The sequence below is a fragment of the Lipomyces japonicus genome (assembly GCF_038497905.1).
Source record: "Lipomyces japonicus strain CBS 7319 unplaced genomic scaffold V1514scaffold_38, whole genome shotgun sequence".
Classification (NCBI taxonomy): Eukaryota; Fungi; Ascomycota; class Lipomycetes; order Lipomycetales; family Lipomycetaceae; genus Lipomyces; species Lipomyces japonicus.
Genome location: NW_027117850.1, coordinates 68859 through 89636, shown reverse-complemented (window position 1 = coordinate 89636; position 20778 = coordinate 68859). Strand labels below are relative to the sequence as shown.

At 40.3% G+C, this 20778-nt stretch overlaps 9 protein-coding genes across 9 annotated transcripts; 5 read left to right on the top strand and 4 right to left on the bottom strand.

Moving 5' to 3' along the window:
* The first annotated feature begins 498 nt into the window (after window positions 1-498).
* On the top strand, window positions 499-1557 carry V1514DRAFT_310227 (N-terminal glutamine amidase-domain-containing protein). The gene is made up of 2 exons (XM_066925764.1): window positions 499-745; window positions 833-1557. Exons 1-2 carry the CDS (start codon window positions 714-716, stop codon window positions 1455-1457), a joined length of 657 nt encoding a protein of 218 aa, XP_066781911.1. The 5' UTR covers window positions 499-713; the 3' UTR covers window positions 1458-1557.
* A 457-nt stretch (window positions 1558-2014) lies between these two features.
* On the top strand, window positions 2015-2585 carry V1514DRAFT_348528 (uncharacterized protein; the record flags this gene model as incomplete). Its single annotated transcript, XM_066929339.1, has 2 exons — window positions 2015-2254; window positions 2310-2585. The coding sequence occupies 2 exons, from the start codon at window positions 2015-2017 to the stop codon at window positions 2583-2585; spliced, it is 516 nt and encodes a 171-aa protein (XP_066781910.1).
* V1514DRAFT_335205 (kinase-like domain-containing protein) lies at window positions 2579-5858 on the bottom strand. Its single transcript, XM_066928348.1, has 5 exons — window positions 5698-5858; window positions 5538-5641; window positions 5076-5471; window positions 4049-5020; window positions 2579-3992 (listed from the first exon to the last, which is right to left on the bottom strand). Exons 1-5 carry the CDS (start codon window positions 5720-5722, stop codon window positions 2910-2912), a joined length of 2580 nt encoding a protein of 859 aa, XP_066781909.1. The 5' UTR covers window positions 5723-5858; the 3' UTR covers window positions 2579-2909.
* A 44-nt stretch (window positions 5859-5902) lies between these two features.
* V1514DRAFT_369120 (uncharacterized protein) lies at window positions 5903-7957 on the top strand. The gene is made up of 3 exons (XM_066929933.1): window positions 5903-6130; window positions 6188-6263; window positions 6329-7957. Exons 1-3 carry the CDS (start codon window positions 6050-6052, stop codon window positions 7882-7884), a joined length of 1713 nt encoding a protein of 570 aa, XP_066781908.1. The 5' UTR covers window positions 5903-6049; the 3' UTR covers window positions 7885-7957.
* On the bottom strand, window positions 7864-8846 carry V1514DRAFT_335200 (vacuolar protein sorting 55). Its single transcript, XM_066928347.1, has 3 exons — window positions 8674-8846; window positions 8523-8604; window positions 7864-8464 (listed from the first exon to the last, which is right to left on the bottom strand). Exons 1-3 carry the CDS (start codon window positions 8789-8791, stop codon window positions 8272-8274), a joined length of 393 nt encoding a protein of 130 aa, XP_066781907.1. The 5' UTR covers window positions 8792-8846; the 3' UTR covers window positions 7864-8271.
* A 177-nt stretch (window positions 8847-9023) lies between these two features.
* V1514DRAFT_335199 (armadillo-type protein) lies at window positions 9024-11155 on the top strand. Its single transcript, XM_066928346.1, has 4 exons — window positions 9024-9145; window positions 9374-9662; window positions 9728-9851; window positions 9919-11155. Exons 1-4 carry the CDS (start codon window positions 9116-9118, stop codon window positions 10805-10807), a joined length of 1332 nt encoding a protein of 443 aa, XP_066781906.1. The 5' UTR covers window positions 9024-9115; the 3' UTR covers window positions 10808-11155.
* Window positions 11156-12421, top strand: V1514DRAFT_310213 (Mitochondrial glycine transporter; the record flags this gene model as incomplete). Its single annotated transcript, XM_066925763.1, has 2 exons — window positions 11156-11217; window positions 11278-12421. The coding sequence occupies exon 2, from the start codon at window positions 11348-11350 to the stop codon at window positions 12419-12421; it is 1074 nt and encodes a 357-aa protein (XP_066781905.1). The 5' UTR covers window positions 11156-11217; window positions 11278-11347.
* A 71-nt stretch (window positions 12422-12492) lies between these two features.
* Window positions 12493-16889, bottom strand: V1514DRAFT_335192 (TRAPP II complex). The gene is made up of 5 exons (XM_066928345.1): window positions 16509-16889; window positions 16339-16454; window positions 14687-16263; window positions 14422-14634; window positions 12493-14361 (listed from the first exon to the last, which is right to left on the bottom strand). Exons 1-5 carry the CDS (start codon window positions 16699-16701, stop codon window positions 12573-12575), a joined length of 3888 nt encoding a protein of 1295 aa, XP_066781904.1. The 5' UTR covers window positions 16702-16889; the 3' UTR covers window positions 12493-12572.
* A 17-nt stretch (window positions 16890-16906) lies between these two features.
* V1514DRAFT_297194 (uncharacterized protein) lies at window positions 16907-18875 on the bottom strand. Its single transcript, XM_066925453.1, has 4 exons — window positions 18421-18875; window positions 18119-18305; window positions 17699-18053; window positions 16907-17638 (listed from the first exon to the last, which is right to left on the bottom strand). Exons 1-4 carry the CDS (start codon window positions 18740-18742, stop codon window positions 17312-17314), a joined length of 1191 nt encoding a protein of 396 aa, XP_066781903.1. The 5' UTR covers window positions 18743-18875; the 3' UTR covers window positions 16907-17311.
* Window positions 18876-20778: the final 1903 nt, after the last annotated feature.

Sequence of the window (20778 nt, the reverse complement as noted above, 5' to 3'; positions counted from 1 at the left end):
GAGCGTCCTGCCATGTGCATCTATGGCAGTCGTTGACGTTGGACTTGTGAATGAAGGCCACTGGTTAGTGTGCGCTGGTGTGCTTTGTTCTATCACGCTGCAGTTGTCATTGACAAAATTTCGAGATTCCTTTCGGTATACTTGACATGTATTCTTGTGATGGCAAACAGATTACGCCTAATCTATTGTCAATTGCTTTTCTCTTATTGTTTGAATCTACAAGACGGACCCCACAACAAATTACGAAAAACATGTTTGTTTGCAACCTGTTGTGACCAAAGAAATTCCTGTTTTGATTGAAATAATGTTATTCAGACCTACCTGAAATTATCAGTGTACTCAGGCTGAAAATGCTTATCACGCATCTAACCAGTCTGTTGTAAATAGGTTAATGTGGTGCCACTCAAGCGGTTGCTAGTCTTCTACTGTTCGTAATCAAACTTGGGCCCGTGCACCCTAATCAGGCCATGCCCAACTCCATTTCACCCAAGAGTATGTGCATCGTACATTAATAAATCAAATGAAAACGTTTAATTCATATCATCAAACCTGTTTTTTTTTTATGTTTTGTTCTTGATGGAAATAAACGAAACGTTTAAGCATATCTATGTGCCTTTTCTGTGGTGTAAAGCGGGGCCAAATATTACTAAGCTATTGTGCAATTTGTTTTCGGTTCATATCGTACATTCATTATCATCACAATAGAGCCAACAATGACTGAGAAAAAATGGCCATATAAATCATGGTACCAACTTTGCTTTTGTGAAAAAAAAAATTTTTAATATTAAGCTAATACATCTATACATAACTATGTTTTTATTTTTTTTGAAAGTTACTGTGAAGAAAACATATACAAAAGCGTAGAGCTGTTACCGGTTGAAGATCGACCACGTTCTTTTGTCGTTTTCATTTCGTCCGAGAACCGATCAGTTCCATTATACGCGCAACGATCATCGTCAAGGGAAGATAAATTAGCTTTATGGGACTATCATGTAATTTTATTGATCAAGCAGTCTGGATTTTCGCAATGGTTTGTGCTAGATCATGATAGCACGGTAAATCAGCCTCCAGAGAATGAAACGCAAGCTGGCGATTTCCGTCGTACCATGCTTGTCCCGTTTCAATCATATGCTCAAGCTACGTTCAAACAGCTTCCTAATGACTTACTTGATCGTTTTAGTCACCTGGTTGTTGGCAGAAAGTTTCGAGTCATTCGCGGTGATCAATATCTGCGCTATTTTGCCTCGGATCGGTCACACATGGTCACTATCGACAAAACCACGAACGAGGCTGTTTATGTTTCGCAACCGCCGGTATGGACCAAGATTCAAGGATTCAAATCTAAGCAGTTACGAGTATGCATGAATATTGACGATTATATTGACATGACTAAAGATTCGGCAAATTATGGGCAGGTTTTGCACGAAGATGAATTTTTGGCAAGATTTGCAATCTGACATGTACAAATAATAATTAAAAAAAAAAATTTACAAGCATATATTTTCACTTTTGTTGCACTTTCCTTTGCATCATATGACCTTGTAATTTAGCATCGGTAAATTGTAATTAACAGCCCTGGAATAAATTGACGTAAAGTTTATGTCGGAGACCAACTTTCACATCTCGACGATATTGAATACCAGACCATTAAATTCAGTTCACAATTAATGTCTGCTACAACTCGACTGGTCCGGCCACCGACTGGCAGTAATTCAGTAATGTAGGTTTTTTTTTACGTTACCCATCATGATCATCCTGCTAATTCCATAGAGTCTCGCGATCTGGTATTTTTAACAACGAAACCGACCATGACGATGATGATCCTCAAGAGCGTCAAAATCTAGAACATACTGCACCGTCTTTTAATCTAGCGTTTGAAATAAAGCAACCAGAACACCAGCAACAACAACAGCAGCAGCAGCAGCAGAACCAACAAGAAATTAAATCACAAGATGACGAGAGCGAAGGTAATACAAGTAAAAAAAAAAAAAAAAATATCGGCTTCTCTAACAATATGTTCTTGAAACCCACAGACGGGTTTGAATTCAGTCTGTTTTCAACCGCATCTAAGAAAATAAAGATTGAAGAACCAGGCGGTGGTAACGAGCTCGAGATTCCAACGTTTGCCAATGTTGACAACAAACGGCCTGATTCATACTACCTTGTCGATGATTCCGATACCACACGACGACGACAATTGGAAGCTAGTGCCATAAGCGGTGAAGATTTGCTTGCTCAAGCTTCTACTCCTTGGGTAAGTTAATGAGGTTTATTTTTTTATGAAGCTGGCTTTGACTGAACTAATATAGCCTGGCATGGCCATGCCATGGAAGGTAATCCACATTCCATCCAAACAACCACCTACGAAACGGAACAAGCCTTCCAAAAAAAGACGTGAGATTTTACGACAACGACTAGAAAAAAAACAAAAAATCACGCAAGCCACGTCGTCTTTTAAAAACGGCAAGATTTTTAATTGGAGGTTTTATCGCAAGCAAGATTGGACTGCTCCAAAACAAAAATCGAATGCCAAAACCCAGTATGATCAAGTTCATAAGCTTCCGAAACATGTGAAAAATTTTTGATGTTTTATATTTTTCTAATTGGGATAGGGTCATGTATAACAGTTAATAAAATGTAACTATATTTCAAAACCGTAGAACTTCGGCAACAAGCTGAATATACATTATCACATTGTCCATCCAAAATTTTCTTTCTAGACATGATAGAAAAGGCCTCTTCATTAGCCGTATCTAGAGCACCCCAAAATTTATGGTGAGATTTACATTAGACATTTATACATTTGTCGCAAAAATGTTTCCGCCATTGATCACCATATTTCTCATCATGCCTATGTTTACAATTTAAACGCATTATGATGTCAAGCATAAAATCAGATTAGCTTTCGGCTATAAAAGACTTGCATATTTGTCCATGCCATTTTTGGCAGTTTGGTTCATCGAAAGTGATGCATGTGATGAAAATTGTGCTTGGCCTAGTGAATTGCCAAACGAGCTCAACGACGACTGATTGATTGCAAAAGCTGAATTGTTGTCACGCGGAGGTGGAGGAAGAATTCTAGATGAAGATGAAGATAATGATGAAGATGAATTTATGCCCGCCGTTGTTGTTGTTGTTGATTCCTGCCACGGGTTTGATGAAAACATGGCTGGCATGCTTGGACTTAATGGTGATTGAATGCCGTTGTTTTGTGACGAATTAGATGATAATTTCTTGACCTGTTGTAGTTGCAATGTCGATGCCCAATCGTTCGTACTGCTACCATCAACGGACCCAACACTACCAGATCTGTTATAACTATTATGTGAAGATAGTGTGGCGTTTGTACGCTGTGATCGCGGTGACGTGCCTGACGTGCCTGACGTGCCTGACGTGCCTGACGTATTTTTCTTCTGCCATGAAAACTGTGCAGAGGACTTGGACTGGGAACGTTGCGGATTTAAATTAGGTCTTGCCAAAGGCGTTGTTCTCTTGATTGACGACGCGGCGTCAACGTTGATTGAATCTATTGTATCACCCCACTCAAAATCTTCATTTTCCTTTGGTGCCAGTCGGGTATTGATCACCGCGCCAGTATTTGCCGTGGTGCTACTATCGTTCTTGCTCCCGTTTACCTGTGTCTTGCCAAGAACCAGGGCCTCAAAGTCAGCCTCAACATCACCCGAGTCAGGAATGTCAAACGCGTTCTTTGAACCCCGCGACGGATCCAGGTCCCTGAGTTTCCTGGCTTGTTCTGTTTCAACCCGAGTTGATGCTACATGAATCAGAGCTGTGAATTGTTGAAACTGTTCTAGCTTGAACAGTGGATTAACTGACAAGATCCACAACTGCGGAATAATGCCACTCGCAACCACGACAATGTCAACTAGTGAAACAATGATTTTATAAACTTCCAATACTTCCATAATCACTGCAGGTTCTTTTGTTTTTATTCCTTTCAAAAGAGGAATGAGCTTTTCCGAAACAGTATACTGTTGCAATTGTTAAAAATAATCGTTTTGAAAAAAAAAAAAATGTTTGCTCTCACCTTGTCTAATCCATTATTGACCAGTCCTCGAAGTGCTATCAACGATGAAATTTTGACTGCCAAGCTATTAGTTTTTGCAAACACGTCACTAACTTGCGGGAAAAAATCGTTCTTGATTGTCCCAAAATCCAAATTTTCTGAAATGCTGGGAATTGTTGTCAATGCCTTCTCCTGAACAGCTGGCAATTGTGAGTTGATTGCTAAAAATACAAGTGGCAGGATATGATTTTTAAAATCTTTGCCGTTAACTCGAGATTTGACAATGTCCATTTTTTCCATTAGCACAAATTGTCCACCGGGAACATCTTTCATCATTTTTAGTCCCGGAATGATCCGCTGACTAAACGAAAGCTGACTCATGTTTTTAGAAATTTCCAAAATGTTGGATAAAATCGAGCCAATAAGAGATTCATCTTTATCAAGTTCGTCAAGTAGAATGGGAAGAATTTTTTTCTGCAAGACTGATTTTGGAAATTGGGGTAAAACTTTTGAAAACCCTCTCATGAAAGCCTGTTTTTCTATCAATGTTTTTGCTGGAAACGTATCCAAAAATCGAAGAGTGTTGACCAGAATATTGTCAAAATATTGAGAATTTTGAAAATCACGTGAAGACAGTCGGTCAGATGGTCGGCGAGTAAGCAAACGCGGAAGAACTTGAAGTAAATCGGCAGGAATTCGCGAATCTCGAGTCAATCGAAGTGATTGTGAAATTGTGGTTTTGTAAGTTAACGGATTATCGTTTGAGTCTAATGGCGGCCGGGTTGTATATATGGCGTAGATCAAACAGCCGACAGAAAACATGTCATTTGATGGATCGAGAATGTGATCAATAACAAGTTCAGGAGCGGCATAATTAAGATCAAATTGAATAGATTTTGGGATTCGGTTATCAAATTGGCGCGTAAAAAATTCGGTAACGTTTTCACCCTTAGACTCTTCAGAATATCCAAACCCCGATATCTTCCAATCACTCTAAAAAAAATTGTCAGTCTTGTTGCGTGGATCTTATTCATAAAATACACAATACCTTGGCATTAACGAATACGGTGTTTGGGTTTATACCCAAGTGAGCAATACCAGCACTAAAATGAAGAAATTCCAAGCCCTTAGACAATTGCAACAAGCCCTTTTGAATTTCAATCTCATCAACATCGTCATCATTATTCACGCCTGCTGCCTTGCGCTCAATCACGGAAGCCAAACAGGCTGTTACCCGTTCGGTCACAAACGAGATCGACTTCCTCCTTTCTTCAACAGGTTCAACGACTTCAAGAATAGCCGGATGTCTTAATTTTGCCAAGCATGAGGCTTCCTTGCGTAGTCGAGCATAGATTTCTTCTAAATCTTGTCTGGTTGAAGATGAGGCCGACGTTCTGGATAGCAACAATTCAATCTTGCGCTTATCGAACGTGAACACGGAAACCTTAAAATTTCAAATTAATTAGAAACGTGGCGAGCACTAGCAAGCTTAAAATTTGTTGCAATATACCAATTGATTTGTGCCTCGTTTTTTGGCATCATAAACTGACCAAGCGCCAGCCTGGAATGCAGCTTCCTGGGAGACCGAGTAATGCGATGAAATGTTCGAAGACACTGCGGCAACCAACGATTAATTTCTGGCAGTTAAATAAAACAAAGCGTCAACCTACATGATTTAATTGCGCCCGAAAACATTTTAAGCCAGGCTTCCAAAGTTCCACTCCAAGCAAACAACCCAGTCCACTTTAAAAGGCATCCGTGAAGCGACCATGAGCCGACCAGGTTGCTTGGAACTATCGATTATTACCTAACGCGCGTCTCAATTTAATGTGGGCGCCGCGTCATGCTGCGCCACACGCACCAGCCACATTATCGATGGATTGTTCCTTCCGAGAACTGCCAAAAGCTGATGCCGGACCCTGAAATCATCGTACCCGATAATAAAACGACCGAATTTTTTGGGGGTGATATTAAAAAGTATTACAATAGATTGGACCAAGTTTCTGGTTCAATTGTGTACGCATGTTGAGTCAATTGCAACATTCCGTGGCACAGAAAAGCAGGGACTTTGGCATATTGTTGAAGAACCTTCGTACCATAAAAGTATCCCGCAATCTTCATTTTTTTTTTTTTGAACCAGGTCACTGACTTGCCGAACAGACGTTCAATGGACCTTCACGATTTTCTAAACTTTTCTACCCTTCTGTGTCTGTAACTGCTGAGCAAAAACAAAATGGTAAATTATTTTGTCCAAACATGTTGCTGAAATTTTGCTTGGTTGTTTAACAACGTTATGTTTAGAATCAACAACAGACCTTCTTGCCCGCGCTGGTTTTATTCGCAAATCCTCGGCCGGAGTTTATTCATTATTACCACTCGGAATAGCTGTGCAACGAAAAATTGAGAGCATTATTCACACTAATATTTTAAGAATAAATGGGAACGAAGTTAACCTACCCAGTCTCTTGCCAGTTACTGCTTGGGAAAAGACAGGCCGGTCCCACAACACAGAATTATATAAACTACAAGATTCAGGTGATTCAGATTTTCTTCTTGCTCCAACTCACGAGGAAGAAGTTACATTGCTTGTGTCGAACGATATAGTTTCCGGCAAAAGTTTACCGTTAAAGTTGTATCAAATTGGCAAGAAGTACCGAGACGAGAAACGACCAAGGGGTGGCTTGCTTCGCGGCAGGGAGTTTACAATGTTTGACATGTATAGTTTTGATTCGTCCAAGAAAGATGCTTTGCAAGCATATTCGGAAGCAAGATCAGCATACAAGAACATTTTTGATCAAATCGGGGTTCACTATGAGATCTGTGAAGCTGATTCAGGAGATATTGGCGGAGATTTGTCTCATGAATATCACTATATCACACCAGTAGGCGAAGATAAGCTGATAAAGTGTGATTCTTGCTCATATATGGCAAACGTTGAAGTGGCTTCGTCATATCCGCCCGATGATTTCAACGGTGACCCTGATAACGTGGCTGTAACTTATGGATTAACTTCAGATGGAAGCCTGATCGTTATCTATCATCCGTCTGATCGGAAGGTCAATCTCAATCTTGTCAAGGCAGAGCTTCCATTATTTGACTCTTCAGTTAAAGACCCAATCGCTACTTTCTTGAATCATAAAGATGATACCATGACGCAACGAATAATCCGAGTATATGATGAACGAGTGCCAGAACGGTCCTCTCTTCCTGATTTGCCAGTGAACGTCAATATCGCCAACATTACCACCTTACGATTTCCATGTGTTTTAGTTTCGCCATCAGAGCATGATGAGAAATGTTCGAATTGCGACCATGGAACATTAATAGAAGCTCGGGCTGTTGAGATTGGTCATACTTTTTATCTTGGTGCCAAATATTCAATTCCATTAGATGCCAAGGTTGTCAATAAAGAACAGAAAGAGGTGCCGATCGAAATGGGTTGTTATGGTATTGGCGTATCGCGATTAGTGGCAGCCATTGCTGAAATCACGAGCGATTCTTCTGGGTTATCATGGCCAATTTCGGTATGTCCTGCAGAAGTAGTAATTGTCACGAAGCCAAAGTCTGAAGAAGCGGATGGCGTAGCAGTCAAGTTGAGCCAACAACTAAGAGATAAGGGTTACCATACCATTATAGATGATAGAATTGACAAAAGCTTTGGATGGAAAGTTGCAGACTCGAAACTTGTTGGATTTCCAATCTCAATTGTTATTGGCACGGGTTATTTTAAAAATGGCAAGATCGACGTGGTCGTGAGGAGGACGAAACAGACAGTCCAGTCAAACATAGAGGACGCACCAGACTTGGTGTCTGACTTGATTGTAAGCGAATCAAAGCACGTGTGGAAATCTGCATAGCATTTTATTTGTAGATTAAAGCAATTCCCATTGAAATTACAATTTTTTTTTTATTTTTCACATTCAATTGATAGTAAAATGTAAAGAATTATGCAATTTCATACACTATACATCAAATCAGCATGCACAGACAAAAATGAGCAGCTAATTACAAAACCACGGCATGTTATTTTTCTCAAATGAACATTCCAAATGCCTGCCAAAGTCCTAATAAAAAAAACCAAAAAAAAAAAAAAACCAACGAGATAACTCCAAGACCCTATCTGTAAAATGTGAAAAAAAAAAAAAAAACAAGATGAAGTGTGCAATGAGATCTCACAAATATCGGGCGAGTTTCTTCTCAAATTTTAAAAAAGGCACAAATTTTATTTTAAATTTTATAAACGATTAAAACTCTTCAGATTCGCGGAAAAAAAGTGTAAATGTAATAATTGTTCCGTACACAAGTATACCTCCGAAGATAGACATGACCATGGCTGGAATGCCAATGACTCGAGCATGAGCAAGGGCAAATGGAAGCGCTAATCCGGTAACCACCAAAAACCCAGTTATGTAGCGACCAAAGTCAACGACAGCATTCCTGTTTAATTAAAATTAACATTAGTACTCCGAACATTATTGATTACTTGCATCCATACCCGTTGCCTTCACTCATAAAATCGTCATTTTGATATCGCTCGCAAAGAGCATTTGGTAATGGTGCAATCAAAAATACTCCAACTAAATCAAACCAAACTTAGCAAAATTGCTCAAGGCAATCGATCGAAATGTAACCATCAGTTGACTTACCAACCAGGAGTGGCAACCAGTTGTTGTATAGCGCGCACGACAGAATAATTAACAGAAATCCTGCGGCCAGCACCGATGCCAAAATAATGATCTTCGATAAAGGATTGGCAGAAGGCATCGTGAACAACAATTACCGATTCAGCTAAAAAAAAAAAAAATCCGCAGCAATTACCAGAGCTAGCTGACTATCGCCATTTGGATTTATCTCAATCCAACCGCTGGGGAGGCGAGCATTACTTACCCGGCCTTTTGTTTGCTTAAAAGGCGGATTTCCCGTTTGTGAACAAACAAATAAACCCTTGACAACACTTTCCGCTTTGAGACGAAGGAGCCTATTATATTATCGAGCCTGCGTTATCTGAAAGTGTTGGTGCCGCTACAACTGGGTTGCTAAGCTTAGAGTCTCGAAAGTCACTTATTAGTCGGTATATATTAGTTACAAATGGCTACAGAGACGATAACAGAGCAAGAGGTATGTTTTAGTTTTTTAATTGATTACTGCAATTGCAAGCAACGAAGAGCCTTGTGGCAAAGTCTTGGTTGACTCAAGAGCCATTTCAAACCAATTGTGACTACCGATATGGCTTGTAAAGGCTTCATTGTGGTTGCTGCTTGTTGCCGTATTGGTATACAGTAGCATAGCATTGTTTTGATCCAAAGACATTTGCTCGGTGTATCATCTCAAACTAACTAGTCCAAGGTTCCTTCCCCTGCCGCCGTCGTGTTTTCGAACGCATACCTCGACGAGATCATCGATAATGTTCGCGGACGACCAATTGCCTGGGACGGATACGTGAGAGCAGGCATTGTTACCGAGGAAGAAGCAAGTGCGCTTAAAGCCGTCGACAAGGTCTCTTCGTTCAGCCGGACGACTGCGCTTAAGCAAGGCGCGGAACCATACGCCAAGACGTTTACTTCAATCTTTTCCAAAACTGATCGAGCGGATGTTTTGCAATATTCATTAGTACTTGCAGCTGACCTTATTATTGGTACGAGTATTTGGCATTTTTTTTTAAGCTGTCTAGATTTAGCTTTTGTTAACAGTTTGTCCTAGAAAGCGAAGACCTGGCCCGTGGATTGAACGAGGCTAATGTCAGTGAAATCCTTGTCAAGCAATTAGACCATGAGGATGAAACTGTTCCACTTTTGATTGCCAAAGTTCTTTTGTTGCTAATAATGTATGTGCTCGTGCAAGATTTCATTATAGATAGTTGTTTTGGAAGCTAACCGCAATATCATGTTTAGTGCTACGGTCAGCCCATCAGTTTCGGTCGTTGAGAAGTTGTTGAAATTTAGTAACAAGTTTGCAAATTCGGAAGATTTCAGCTTAAAAGATCTTGCAGCACAATCTTACGTTGCAATTCTTTCGGTTAAAACCACGCGTGCCCTGTTTTGGCAGAATATTACCGTTTATGGACCTCCACTTTTGGATATTCTCAAATCCGGAAAAGGTGGTCTTCAATTACAGTATTATGGTCTTGTAGTGTTTTGGCTGCTCGCGTTTGAAACTGAACCTGCTCAAGGATTGAACCAAAAATGTGACATTATTCCAATTGTTCTTGACATTATTAAAACCGCAATTAAGGAGAAGATCATTCGAGTCAGCGTTTCGCTTTTCTATAACTTGATCACGATTGCGCCTGAGCAAAATATCAATGCATTGTTGGTTGTTAACGGCCTGCCAATTATTAAGAGCATGGCTCAACGCAAGTGGACCGATACTGAACTCGAAGCAGATTTGATTACGGTTTCGACCACTTTGCAAGAAGCTCATGACTTGATGTCCACTTTTGATGAATACAAAAACGAACTCCTTTCCGGCCGCCTGCGTTGGTCACCAGCTCACAAGTCCTTGGATTTCTGGAAGCGGAATGCGCAAGAATTTAGAGAGGAAGATTGGAAGTTGTTAAAAGAACTGGCAAAAGTTATCACCACGTCTACGGATAACACCGTGATTGCGGTTGCCGCTAACGATATTGGTGCCATCATCACGGAAGTTCCAGAAGGTCTTCGAGTTTTGAACAAGAGTGGTACCAAGACCAAGATTATGGAATTGTTGACGCATGAAGATCCTGAAGTTAAGTACCAGGCGCTTAAAGCTACTCAAGTATTTGTCGCCCGAGCATTTGTTTAATCAATCAAGCCATAGCCATAGCCATAGTCTTGTTTTTTTGTTTTTTTTTACCATTATGAGAACAAGAAAATCATATTATTTTGCTCCGTTGTTTAGCTATTTCTTTTTTATATGTTTTTGTTGGTTTCATTTTTGGCAAGTGTAAATTTTTTTTAACATTATTATTTATCTTTTAATTATCGCTTAAGAGTGTTTTCAGAAAGGCGATTTTTTTTTCTCATTTTTAAACTTTCTTTTTTATTATTATTTTACTCTCACTAAAATATTGGTCGAGTTTGCGTTGTTTTTCGTTTCATGCTTGGTTGTTGAATATTGATAGAATTTAATGAATGGTTATAATTCACAAGTATTGAACTAGTTATCGAACAACATATTTTAACATATACGCAGCAAAGATCATCTGGTTAGGGGTGAGGATTATATAAATTTGTATTGATCGGTTTAAGCGTAGAATAACTCATCATTACAAGGATCATGATTGGGCCCGGACGGTAAAAAAAAATCATTTTTATTTTTTTTTTTCAGTTTTATATATACTTAATGAGCAAGGTTTCGGATACTCAGGTTTTGGTTCGTACATCGAACGTTCCAGCGACCGCATCCAAGACCAAGCATTTGACAGCCGGCTTCATCAGCGGCTTGTCATCATCTGTTTTGTTACAACCGTTGGATTTGCTTAAAACCAGGCTTCAACAATCAGGTGGTTCGAATTTGAAATCAACTTGGGCCGACGTTATTCATGCCGACGACACAACTAGCACATGGCGATCGTTGCGTAACCTTTGGCGCGGCACGGTGCCCAGCGTGCTGAGAACATCAGTCGGGTCGGGCTTGTATTTCACCACGCTACATTCCGTTCGAACATATATTAGCAAAATCGATGAAAATTCAAAGTCTTCTTCTTCTTCTTCTTCTTTTTTACATTCACAAGCAGGAGCTCGTTCGTCAGTGCTGCCACAGATTCGTGGCTTGGGGAACCTGATTTCCGGCGCGTTTGCTCGTGGCGCGGTCGGCATGGTCATGATGCCAATCACGGTGTTAAAAGTCAGGTTCGAATCATCCAATTACATTCATTCATCTATTGCAGATACGGCCAGGTCCGTTTATCAGCAAAATGGCATCCGCGGATTTTTTTATGGGTTTGGCGTCACGTTCGTCAGGGACGCGCCGTATGCCGGGCTGTACATGCTTTTTTATGAACAATTCAAAACCGGACTGCCGCATTTACTCATAACACCAACATCATCATCATCATCTTCTTCTTCTTCTTCTTCTTCTTCTTTTTCTTTTTCTTCTTCTTCTTTGTCTTCTACTTCATCTTCAAAATTCATGTCCACGTCAGAATCGGCGATCGTGAACTCCGCATCGGCAACATTGGCAGCCACGGTGGCGGTCACGCTAACGAATCCGTTCGATGCCATCAAAACAAGAATGCAATTGTTCCCGGAAGTTTATGGCACAAAAATGTGGATTGCGATGGCAAGAATAATAAAAGAGAAAGCAGGGTTGCGAGGATTGTTTGATGGATTATCATTACGCATTGCACGCAAAGGTTTGGCGTCTGGAATATCTTGGTGTGTTTATGAGGAGATGGTCAAAAGGGGATCAATGTAGAATATACGTGTGCATATATTATAATTTTTTTTTTTTTTTTTTTTTTTGGTTTATTGCAAGCGGAGTTAGGTGGAGTCATTTAATATTTATTGGTACATAGGTCATTAAAAAAAAAATGCTTACTAGGAAAAACTAGAGGCAATGATTTTTTTTAATAAGCACTAATTAATAGTTTTTCCCTTCCAACGTATCTGGTCCCAGAATCAGCTCCATCGATAACTTCAAACAAGCTTACGAATTCATATTCGCCTTTCGAAAGTACGACGACTTGTAATTCCACCGTCCTGGTCTCACCAACGGCAACGTTAACGATTGGTTGTTGCAAAACCCCATTGAAAATCATGCGCCGGCTGATATCAAGCGAAGCAGGTATCGGCAGGTTTCGCAACGCAGGTTGGATCCGTAATATGCCGGTCAGTGACTGCCCTGGGTTCGTGACGGCTGAGTGGTTCGACGTGATTGTGATTACCAAGATAATGAATTCGTCAGTTTGCACTTGCCAGTGCTTCCGGCCGGATTTTTTGCTATAATTGTTATCAGATCGAATTGACAAGTCAATCACCACATCTTCAACTTTAATGATTCCAACCATCTGAGGAGTAATCCTTAAAGCGCGAAGCTCAATCTGGCCAGCACGAGGGATCACATTAATTGCACTGTTATTATCCTCGTTCAAAAATTGCTGCTTGTCTGAAATCTGCTGGACCGGCACTTCACTCCATGAGCCACGCAGCACTCGTAATAACTCTTCGCGATACCAAAATACTTCCCGCTCGGTCTCTAACGTGTAATAAACAGATGCCCGATTCTTGAGATTTGATTGAGAACCGTTCGCCCTTGCGTTATTAATGTATTGCTTGGGTGGCTTTATTCTCGGAATCGGCTTCCTGGCATCGATTTCTCGTATTCTTTTAATCGGGATCAATAATCGGTTCGTATGACCTGGCTGGATCGTGTCCTGAACTGTATGATTCACACCGTTAATCTCAGAAACAATTTCGACTTTAAGTGCGGACGGCCAAGAATTTCGTAAATCGAGAAGCATGAGACAGTACGACTCCATTTGTTCAAACTCAATCCCAATTTTTTGCAAAAAACTTAACAAATCTGTCGTCGTCGTGCCGTTGCTTAAGATTGGCATGTCAAAACTAAACGGCACAAAGTCGCACCCAGCAAGTTCAATGCTGGCGTTCACGGTCACCTTAATATCTAATCCCAACGTGCGAACGTGCAACGGACTGTCACCATCGTTGCCTTGATCAGCATGAGAGAACTCAATGTCAATATGCGCACTGGTAAGTCCTCGCTTGCCAATGACTTCAATTTCAACTTCAACTTCATCATTGGCTGGAATCTGAACCAAGCTTTTGTCCCATCTTAATGCTGGTCGCTTGTATAAAAAAACTTCAATCTCATAAATTTCGCTATCGGATAACGTTTGCTTTTGGCCGGTACCGGACTCCAAGGTTTCCAAAAGTGATTGCGTTGTAGAATCATTAAATAAAAGTGACAACCAATTTGCAGATACTGAATCAGAAAGGTTTCTCAACACGACATGAAACTTTCGACGTTCACCTTCGAGAAGCATTAATGAATTTTGTTGAATTGAAATTCGATTAATTCTCAAAACAGGTAATTTCGGAATAACTTTAACATTGATCTTCTTTACCAATGAGACTGGAAGTTGTTTTGCTAATGACACTAATGAATATTGCTTGGCCTTTAACCCAAAATTTTTGATTTTTGATTCTTCACTGATATCTACTCGCACAGGAATTGTCGGCAAAATAGTCTGAGCGCATCCCAAAACATGCACGCTGCACCCAGTAATTGTTAATGTTCCAGGCTCTGTGGGCGTTAAAAACACGGCAATTGGGAACAGTTTCCTAGGAGGCACAATTACCGATATTATATCTGATGAAAACGCTGCGCCTTCGCCTCTAATTAAAAAAAATAATTAGATTTAAAATATTTTTCTTTTTGCCTTTACAACGACTTACATTAACTTGACGGCTTTAATATCAATCTCAAATCCAAACGGATTCTGCAAAACAACACGAAATTCAACCGGTTCATCCAAAACAAAAATGTGTTTTTTTTCATCAGTTGGCTCTTTCTTGGCAAACGGATTATAAATAAATGTTCCGGCTGGTTCATCATTATCATTTTTGGACTTGGGTTCAACTAATTTGGGAATTGCCCATAAACTCGATCTGCAAAAATTAGAACAAGAAAATATGTAAAATGCAAAAAATTCTGCCATACTCAACAATGCTGACATCTCTAATTAGGTACGGATCCCAATAATCATCTTCAAACTGTTCCAAGCCAAGACTTAAAGCATGAGAATAAGCTTCCTTAAAGTTTCGCAAATAAGAGACTTGTTCTTCAAGCGACAACTCCGAAGCAGATAATCTAAACAGTAAACTCGTATATCTAACCACGCCAATATAATCAGGTAAAACCTGACACAAATTAATACACGAACGCAAAACTTCAGTTTTCGCAAATTTCCATCCAAACGTTGTGATCTCACTCGAATCGGTAGGAATGCCATATGAGTTGCAAATATCCTCCAACAAGTTTAAAATTCCGGTATCATAATCATGTCTTCGAATTTCTAATTCTTTCTCATCCGGATCTTCCAAATTTCTGGCCCGAATAATCTTCGGTACCAAGTCCGTGACCAATTGTTGAAGTACGAACGCGCGTTTGCGCATGAATCCCAATTTCCCACATGCGGCGGCAATACCGGTTAAAAGCCTGCTAGCATCAAACACATCCAAGTTATTTATTTGCACGTTTTGAGCGGCTGATATCCAATTTAATATGCTCATTTTGGCAGCATATGAAGACGAAGCTCGCAAGTCCACCAAGCTCCCATCTGGAATCGGATCAGAAAATATAGCAGCTGTTATTGCTTCCGTGGTCCACCCGCCAGCCAGGCAAGTACAAGTTAGCAAATCAACGGTTCGCAGTATGGTTTCTATTATCGTGATTGATGGTACATTCTCTCCAGGAAAATTTTGCGCTCGGTTGAATAAATTCAAAACCGTACTTGTCAATTGCGGAAGAAGATCTATAAGTGGCGGTGGCGCCTGTTCTTCCTTGTTGTCTTTTAACTTATCACTCGAGTTTATAGGTGCCAACACAATTGATGGCACCGTGAACTGCACGTTCAGATGCGACAGAATCAACATGCAAATGCCAATTCCCTCTACACATGAGGCATACCATAAATGATCATTAACTCCCTTTAACACTGCGAGTGCTTCCGCATATTCTTTTATTGCGTCAGTAGTCCGACCAGCAAGAAGGTAAATGTTTGCAATCATTTTCATTGCCCTGCCCTTCCGTCTCATTCTTTGGCGTTCAGTATGGTGTGATAATGGATATGGCATTGAAGTTCTATTATCTTTAATCGTATTTGGTAATGACCCGGTCGACAATGATGCAGTGCCTGCCGTGGTGGCTGATGTAGTGCTTCTCGCATAAGTACTGGCAGGAGAAGAATGCAACGTTACAGAATCATAATCAGCATCTCTTGCCGATGGTGAAGCAAGTAAGTCTGCAAGTTGAAATGCGTGAGCAAGAAGAGGCAACTCAGCTAAAAATGCCGAAGTGAGATCGCATAGGACCGTGCGAATGGACGTGATTTTGGATATCCGTTTAGGAGGAACACATATAAAATCTGTCGACGGTAGCTCGGATGATTCCAATGGGCAATCAAAAACAATGATCTTGTGAATGATTGCTTGAAAATTTTGAGATCTAAGCAAGTCAATTGAGGACCGCAACTCTGAAATGTCTGAAATGTTGTTGTAGTCAGCAAGTCCGAACACCTAAATTTAATGGCAATTAGAAAAAAATTGTAATCACAACGGTCAGCAATAACAAAATAAATAAGTATTGCATACAACTAATGGTCGTCTGAACAATTCCAAATCTTCTAATTCTGTATGATGTGAATCTATGGTTGTGCAAAAATTGTAGACCAGCACTCCGGTTGGGAACCCCTGAGGACTAAACATCACTTGTTTCCCAGTTAGATCACGCTTAACGATTGGTAAAAACTTAACAACTGTACCTCTCTCGGGTCTAGAATCTGGAGTCACATCCCCGAGGTGTATCACTGCAGTCGATTGAAGACGACCGACAAAGTCAATAAATCTCGATCGCGTCACGGAGCCGACTGGGCATAGAAACGCTTGTACTCGAGCCGGGGCAGCATATGATAGCGGGTTCAATTGAGCAACCTGAAGCCTTGCTACTGAAGACATCTTGCATCAAAATCTTAACCGCCGAAGCGGAATGGACTTTATGATCTTGTTGTACGAAGGAAGTGTGCAGATCTTGTGAACTATCGTAGCATGGTTCATAATTAAACATCAGTTATTTGTGCGGCGCCGGGCGCATTTAGAACGTCCATCATAAACAACGAACAAACGGCACAAAACATGGTACAAATGTCGTCCATTAAAAAAATATTTGGAAGAAATATTAACATTAAAAATAGACAATAATTTGTTTTAGTTGCTACTTGGTACAATTCCAGCCATTTTACCTTAATGAGGGAAAAAAAACCGCAATATCCACAAAAGAACAAAAGAAAAAATAACTACAACCAATTGCACAGGAAAGTAAAAAAATAATAAAAAAAAAAACACCTATCAAAAAATAGCCATAAATAAGAGAATATGATTAAACATAAAATTAATAACCAATAATTGCAAAAAAAAAGGATAAACACAAACAAGAGAAATAGATTCTAGTCTTTCTTTCTTGCTTTTCCTGAGGCTTGCTTTTCGTTTTTCTTTAAATTGATAAATCAATGACATATTGCAAGAAGAAGAAAAACAATCAAACAATCAAACAAACAAAAGAAAAAAATTATGCAATTACAATATCGTAGATAACAAATGCTTCGTACTCAATGTCGACCAGGGAGCTATACTCTTGAAGTCCTGTGTCTTCCTGAACAATCTTTCCCTTTTTATCCTTAACAAAAGCATTGCCTCCCAGGTAGCCATACTTGGTAAGCAAGGAAGCCTTGGCCTTTTGAATTGAAGCCACTGGTGGCTTCACAAGAACGGAAATGAAGTCTGGTGGAAGACCATATCGTAAAACGGATTCAACAAAGACCCGGATGCTCTTTAAATGAGACCATGCTTGGAAACTGTCGCTATAAGTAGCCTGAGCCAAACGAGCAACTTCTCCCTACAAAAAAAAAAGTTAACCATGAACCAAATAAAAGGTGGGAACAAAATGTATACGTACAAAAAGCCGTCGTTCTTGCTCAGATGCTCTGTCCTTCTCCTTTCTGAGATCTTCAATCACTCCATCTGTCCATTTAAACTCACGAGGATACCATTTATTTTCACGACTCTTTTGATTAAACTCTGGAATGGACCGCTTAAACAAAGTAACTCCGTAAAGGCTGAAATCATCATCAGCCGAAATCAACTTTGCACTTCGAGGAACAACCAAGGGAACCAAGCTTTCGTATGTTTTAACAAACTGCTTAACTCCAGGCTTGGGAACTGCAACCAGTACGGTCTCCAAGTATTCTGAACCAAGCACGAAATCCGATTTTGTGACAACTTCTTGAAGCGAACGAGTAGCAAGATTGCCCCTGGAAAAAAAATTATTATAATGTTAGAGAGACTAAATTAACAAAAAAGTTTTAAATTGACATACGTCTGTTTTCGTTCTACAGCTCCGAGGTTGCTCTTGGCAAGATTGTAATTTGTGTACACGCCTTTAAGATCGGCATCGAGAGCAAATACTTCTTTTGAGAGGGTATCGGCAAGTTCTGCAATAGGCTTATCAATTCTGTACTTTGCATTGTTCCATTGAAATGATTTAAGGTAGTTCTCGACCGGTTCTAAACATGACGTGCGTAAGTAAGACATTGCAAAAACCGGAAGGGTAAGATAGGAGCATGCAAATTTCGCATTCAAGTAGAAAACTAAAAAATAAGAAAAAACCAAAGTACATACTTTCAGATACCCGCTTGGCATTTTCAACCTGGTCCTTATTGCCATCATAGACGTTCTTCAGAATGTCGACCGTACGGGACACGACTGACTCGAACTGGGCATCAATCTTGGACAATTCCTCGGATTGTTGAACCAATTGGTCAAGAGTACCAATCTTAAAATGTGGAATAAGAAATTGAGAAACATCATCATTGGATTGAAGCTGCAAGGTCGATGCCAGGTCCTTAACCAACCCAGATTCAGGGTCGGAGCCGGCAGGAGCCACCGAAGACGGCAACGAAATTAGATAATACAGGGTTCCATTTGGAGCCTGGAAAGCCATTGTACAATAAACTCAAAAGAAAAAAACTATGCGGTTAGTTTTTTTCAATTTCAATTCTTCAGCTGAAACTTTAGAAGAACGAGTTCTTTTAAATTGCTTGCTTGCTTGCACACCCGAGTCTGTTGTTTAAGTTGCAATTGAAACCCAAGATAAGCTGAAGGAGAGCTGACGAAGGAGCGCATTTCCAGGCAGGGTAAAAACAGCAAAACAGTCGGTTCGCCCAATCAGGAAAAAAGTGTCTGTGAATAGAAAAGGCGCTTGTGATTACACTATTGGCAGTGAATGAATTTGGTCTATTATAGCGTTCGCATCATGCAATCTGCAAAGATCAGTTTCAAATTCCCAGAAGCATGTCGACGAATTCTATAGAATCATTATTTCAGGACACCAAGCCATCAGAGTCAGGAATCAGTCATCTGTCAGATGCTCGAGCAGCGACAGTGCTAACCACATCTACCCGGCCTGAACAGGAAGCAGCAATGGTGGCATTATCTCAAGATTTTATTTCCACAGCACAAGATGGCCGGCGATTGAAAATAGGAACCACAAAGGCAGTGACAATAGGATTAAAAGATGACAGCGGAGTGATTAGCCAGGTAGCAGTGGAAAATCGTCATGTGGCAATTGACCTGGAAGGCAGCGGGCATTTGCGGAAGCGTGATCTTGCTTTTGTAGCTAGTGTTGTCGAGACAGGCGAAGATGCGCTGACTCGGAGCTTGCTAGCTCGTGAGCGGGTGGAAAAGATTGCAAAGGTGATTCAAATTAGTCAATAGGTTGCATGTTTTGAAGGGTTGGTTTGTTTTATATTATATTTTTGTTTGTTTTATTTAAGGATGGGTAACGGCATTGCATGTATACATGTGATAAAAAACGATATATAGAAACATATCGATGACACAATCAAGCACCTCCTTCACGTTTCGCATATTCTTCCTCTATGCGCTCCTCGTATTCCTGATCGATATCCTGTTGGGTCCGGTGCCGCTGGTGCCCCTGATGGACACCGTCGCCGTGATCATTCGGCGATGTCGACGGCGCAGCAGAATCGCCTCGCGGGCCAGTAGAATTGGCAGCACGACTATCTGGTTGGCTATCTGTTACTGCTTGAGAACTCAGCCCGGCATGATCAGCGCGAGGCTGTGGAATCTGTCGAGGCATGATGAATTTTTATCTTAAAAGAGTTACAGGTTGTAGGATCGAATCATACGTCACATCGGTTTAAGTAAAGCTCGACGCGTCCACGTGACATGTGAAAGTTCCATACGTAATGAATGACATAACTGGAACACTGTGGCGACATAAAACAATTTATCAGATAGCTAACCACAATTGAATATATTGCCTGTTAAATAACTAGGTAATTGCCTGTAAACAAGCCATCAATTCAATGTCCTTTTAAATGGGATATAGATTGGGCTGGTTATATCAAGCAGACGTATCATGCATGTGTAACGCAGTAGATTCAACCAATATGTCACATCATTTACAGAAACCACATGACTTATTTTAATTGCCATCAAAGAAAGGAAATGGAAAGCCCAACTAATCCAGCATTCGCAGACTCGTAAATGGCGGTCTTGTTAATACAATCCCATGAATTTAAAGGCAAGCCATGGGTCTTCTGTAAATGATATTACATAATTAGCAGTAGATGTCGACATTGCAAGGTCTTTAATTGCCTCCTTCTGACAATTATTGCAAGTTAACAAGCGACGAATATAATTTTTTCTTAAACCTGTTTGGCCTAACAGTGTAATCAAGGTTGCCGTCTCATTTAGTTAGCGGGGTCCGTGGGTAAGAGCGTAATTTTGAGTTAAAACAAAAATCCGGGGACTTTTCAGCAGCCACGGTTTTGTTTTCTTATTGCAGCGGTCGGGGTCATGACCCCGGCATCAGAAGCAGAGCTTCAGCAGAGCATCTTATTCTGTAGTTAGTTGCACAAACTGCAAATCTCAAAATTATTACTTAAAGGCCCAAATAATCGGTTGTTCTAACATTAGTAAAGTGGGTTATTGAGCCACACTTTTTTACTAATC

What these genes read in the sequence shown, in the direction of transcription:
- V1514DRAFT_297194 (XM_066925453.1), bottom strand. Translation starts at nt 18,742, where the DNA reads ATGGCTTTCCAGGCTCCAAATGGAACCCTGTATTATCTAATTTCGTTG. An exon ending in TGCCAAGCGGGTATCTGAAA is followed by an intron (nt 18,306 to 18,420) that starts GTATGTACTTTG and finishes CGTCATGTTTAG; the next exon opens with AACCGGTCGAGAACTACCTT. An exon ending in AGCAAGAACGACGGCTTTTT is followed by an intron (nt 17,639 to 17,698) that starts GTACGTATACAT and finishes TTTTTTTTGTAG; the next exon opens with GGAGAAGTTGCTCGTTTGGC.
- V1514DRAFT_335192 (XM_066928345.1), bottom strand. Translation starts at nt 16,701, where the DNA reads ATGTCTTCAGTAGCAAGGCTTCAGGTTGCTCAATTGAACCCGCTATCA. An exon ending in TGTTCAGACGACCATTAGTT is followed by an intron (nt 16,264 to 16,338) that starts GTATGCAATACT and finishes CATTAAATTTAG; the next exon opens with GTGTTCGGACTTGCTGACTA. An exon ending in ATTAAAGCCGTCAAGTTAAT is followed by an intron (nt 14,362 to 14,421) that starts GTAAGTCGTTGT and finishes TTTTTTAATTAG; the next exon opens with AGGCGAAGGCGCAGCGTTTT.
- V1514DRAFT_335205 (XM_066928348.1), bottom strand. Translation starts at nt 5,722, where the DNA reads ATGTTTTCGGGCGCAATTAAATCAT. An exon ending in TTCGGGCGCAATTAAATCAT is followed by an intron (nt 5,642 to 5,697) that starts GTAGGTTGACGC and finishes TGGTTGCCGCAG; the next exon opens with TGTCTTCGAACATTTCATCG. An exon ending in TCAATAATGGATTAGACAAG is followed by an intron (nt 3,993 to 4,048) that starts GTGAGAGCAAAC and finishes CAATTGCAACAG; the next exon opens with TATACTGTTTCGGAAAAGCT.
- V1514DRAFT_335199 (XM_066928346.1), top strand. Translation starts at nt 9,116, where the DNA reads ATGGCTACAGAGACGATAACAGAGCAAGAG. An exon ending in TGCAGCTGACCTTATTATTG is followed by an intron (nt 9,663 to 9,727) that starts GTACGAGTATTT and finishes AGTTTGTCCTAG; the next exon opens with AAAGCGAAGACCTGGCCCGT. An exon ending in GTTCTTTTGTTGCTAATAAT is followed by an intron (nt 9,852 to 9,918) that starts GTATGTGCTCGT and finishes TATCATGTTTAG; the next exon opens with TGCTACGGTCAGCCCATCAG.
- V1514DRAFT_335200 (XM_066928347.1), bottom strand. Translation starts at nt 8,791, where the DNA reads ATGCCTTCTGCCAATCCTTTATCGAAGATCATTATTTTGGCATCGGTG. An exon ending in CTGGTTGCCACTCCTGGTTG is followed by an intron (nt 8,605 to 8,673) that starts GTAAGTCAACTG and finishes GGTTTGATTTAG; the next exon opens with TTGGAGTATTTTTGATTGCA. An exon ending in TTTATGAGTGAAGGCAACGG is followed by an intron (nt 8,465 to 8,522) that starts GTATGGATGCAA and finishes TTAATTAAACAG; the next exon opens with GAATGCTGTCGTTGACTTTG.
- V1514DRAFT_310227 (XM_066925764.1), top strand. Translation starts at nt 714, where the DNA reads ATGACTGAGAAAAAATGGCCATATAAATCATG. An exon ending in AAATGGCCATATAAATCATG is followed by an intron (nt 746 to 832) that starts GTACCAACTTTG and finishes TTTTTTTGAAAG; the next exon opens with TTACTGTGAAGAAAACATAT.
- V1514DRAFT_369120 (XM_066929933.1), top strand. Translation starts at nt 6,050, where the DNA reads ATGTTGAGTCAATTGCAACATTCCGTGGCACAGAAAAGCAGGGACTTT. An exon ending in AGAACCTTCGTACCATAAAA is followed by an intron (nt 6,131 to 6,187) that starts GTATCCCGCAAT and finishes CTTGCCGAACAG; the next exon opens with ACGTTCAATGGACCTTCACG. An exon ending in TGCTGAGCAAAAACAAAATG is followed by an intron (nt 6,264 to 6,328) that starts GTAAATTATTTT and finishes CGTTATGTTTAG; the next exon opens with AATCAACAACAGACCTTCTT.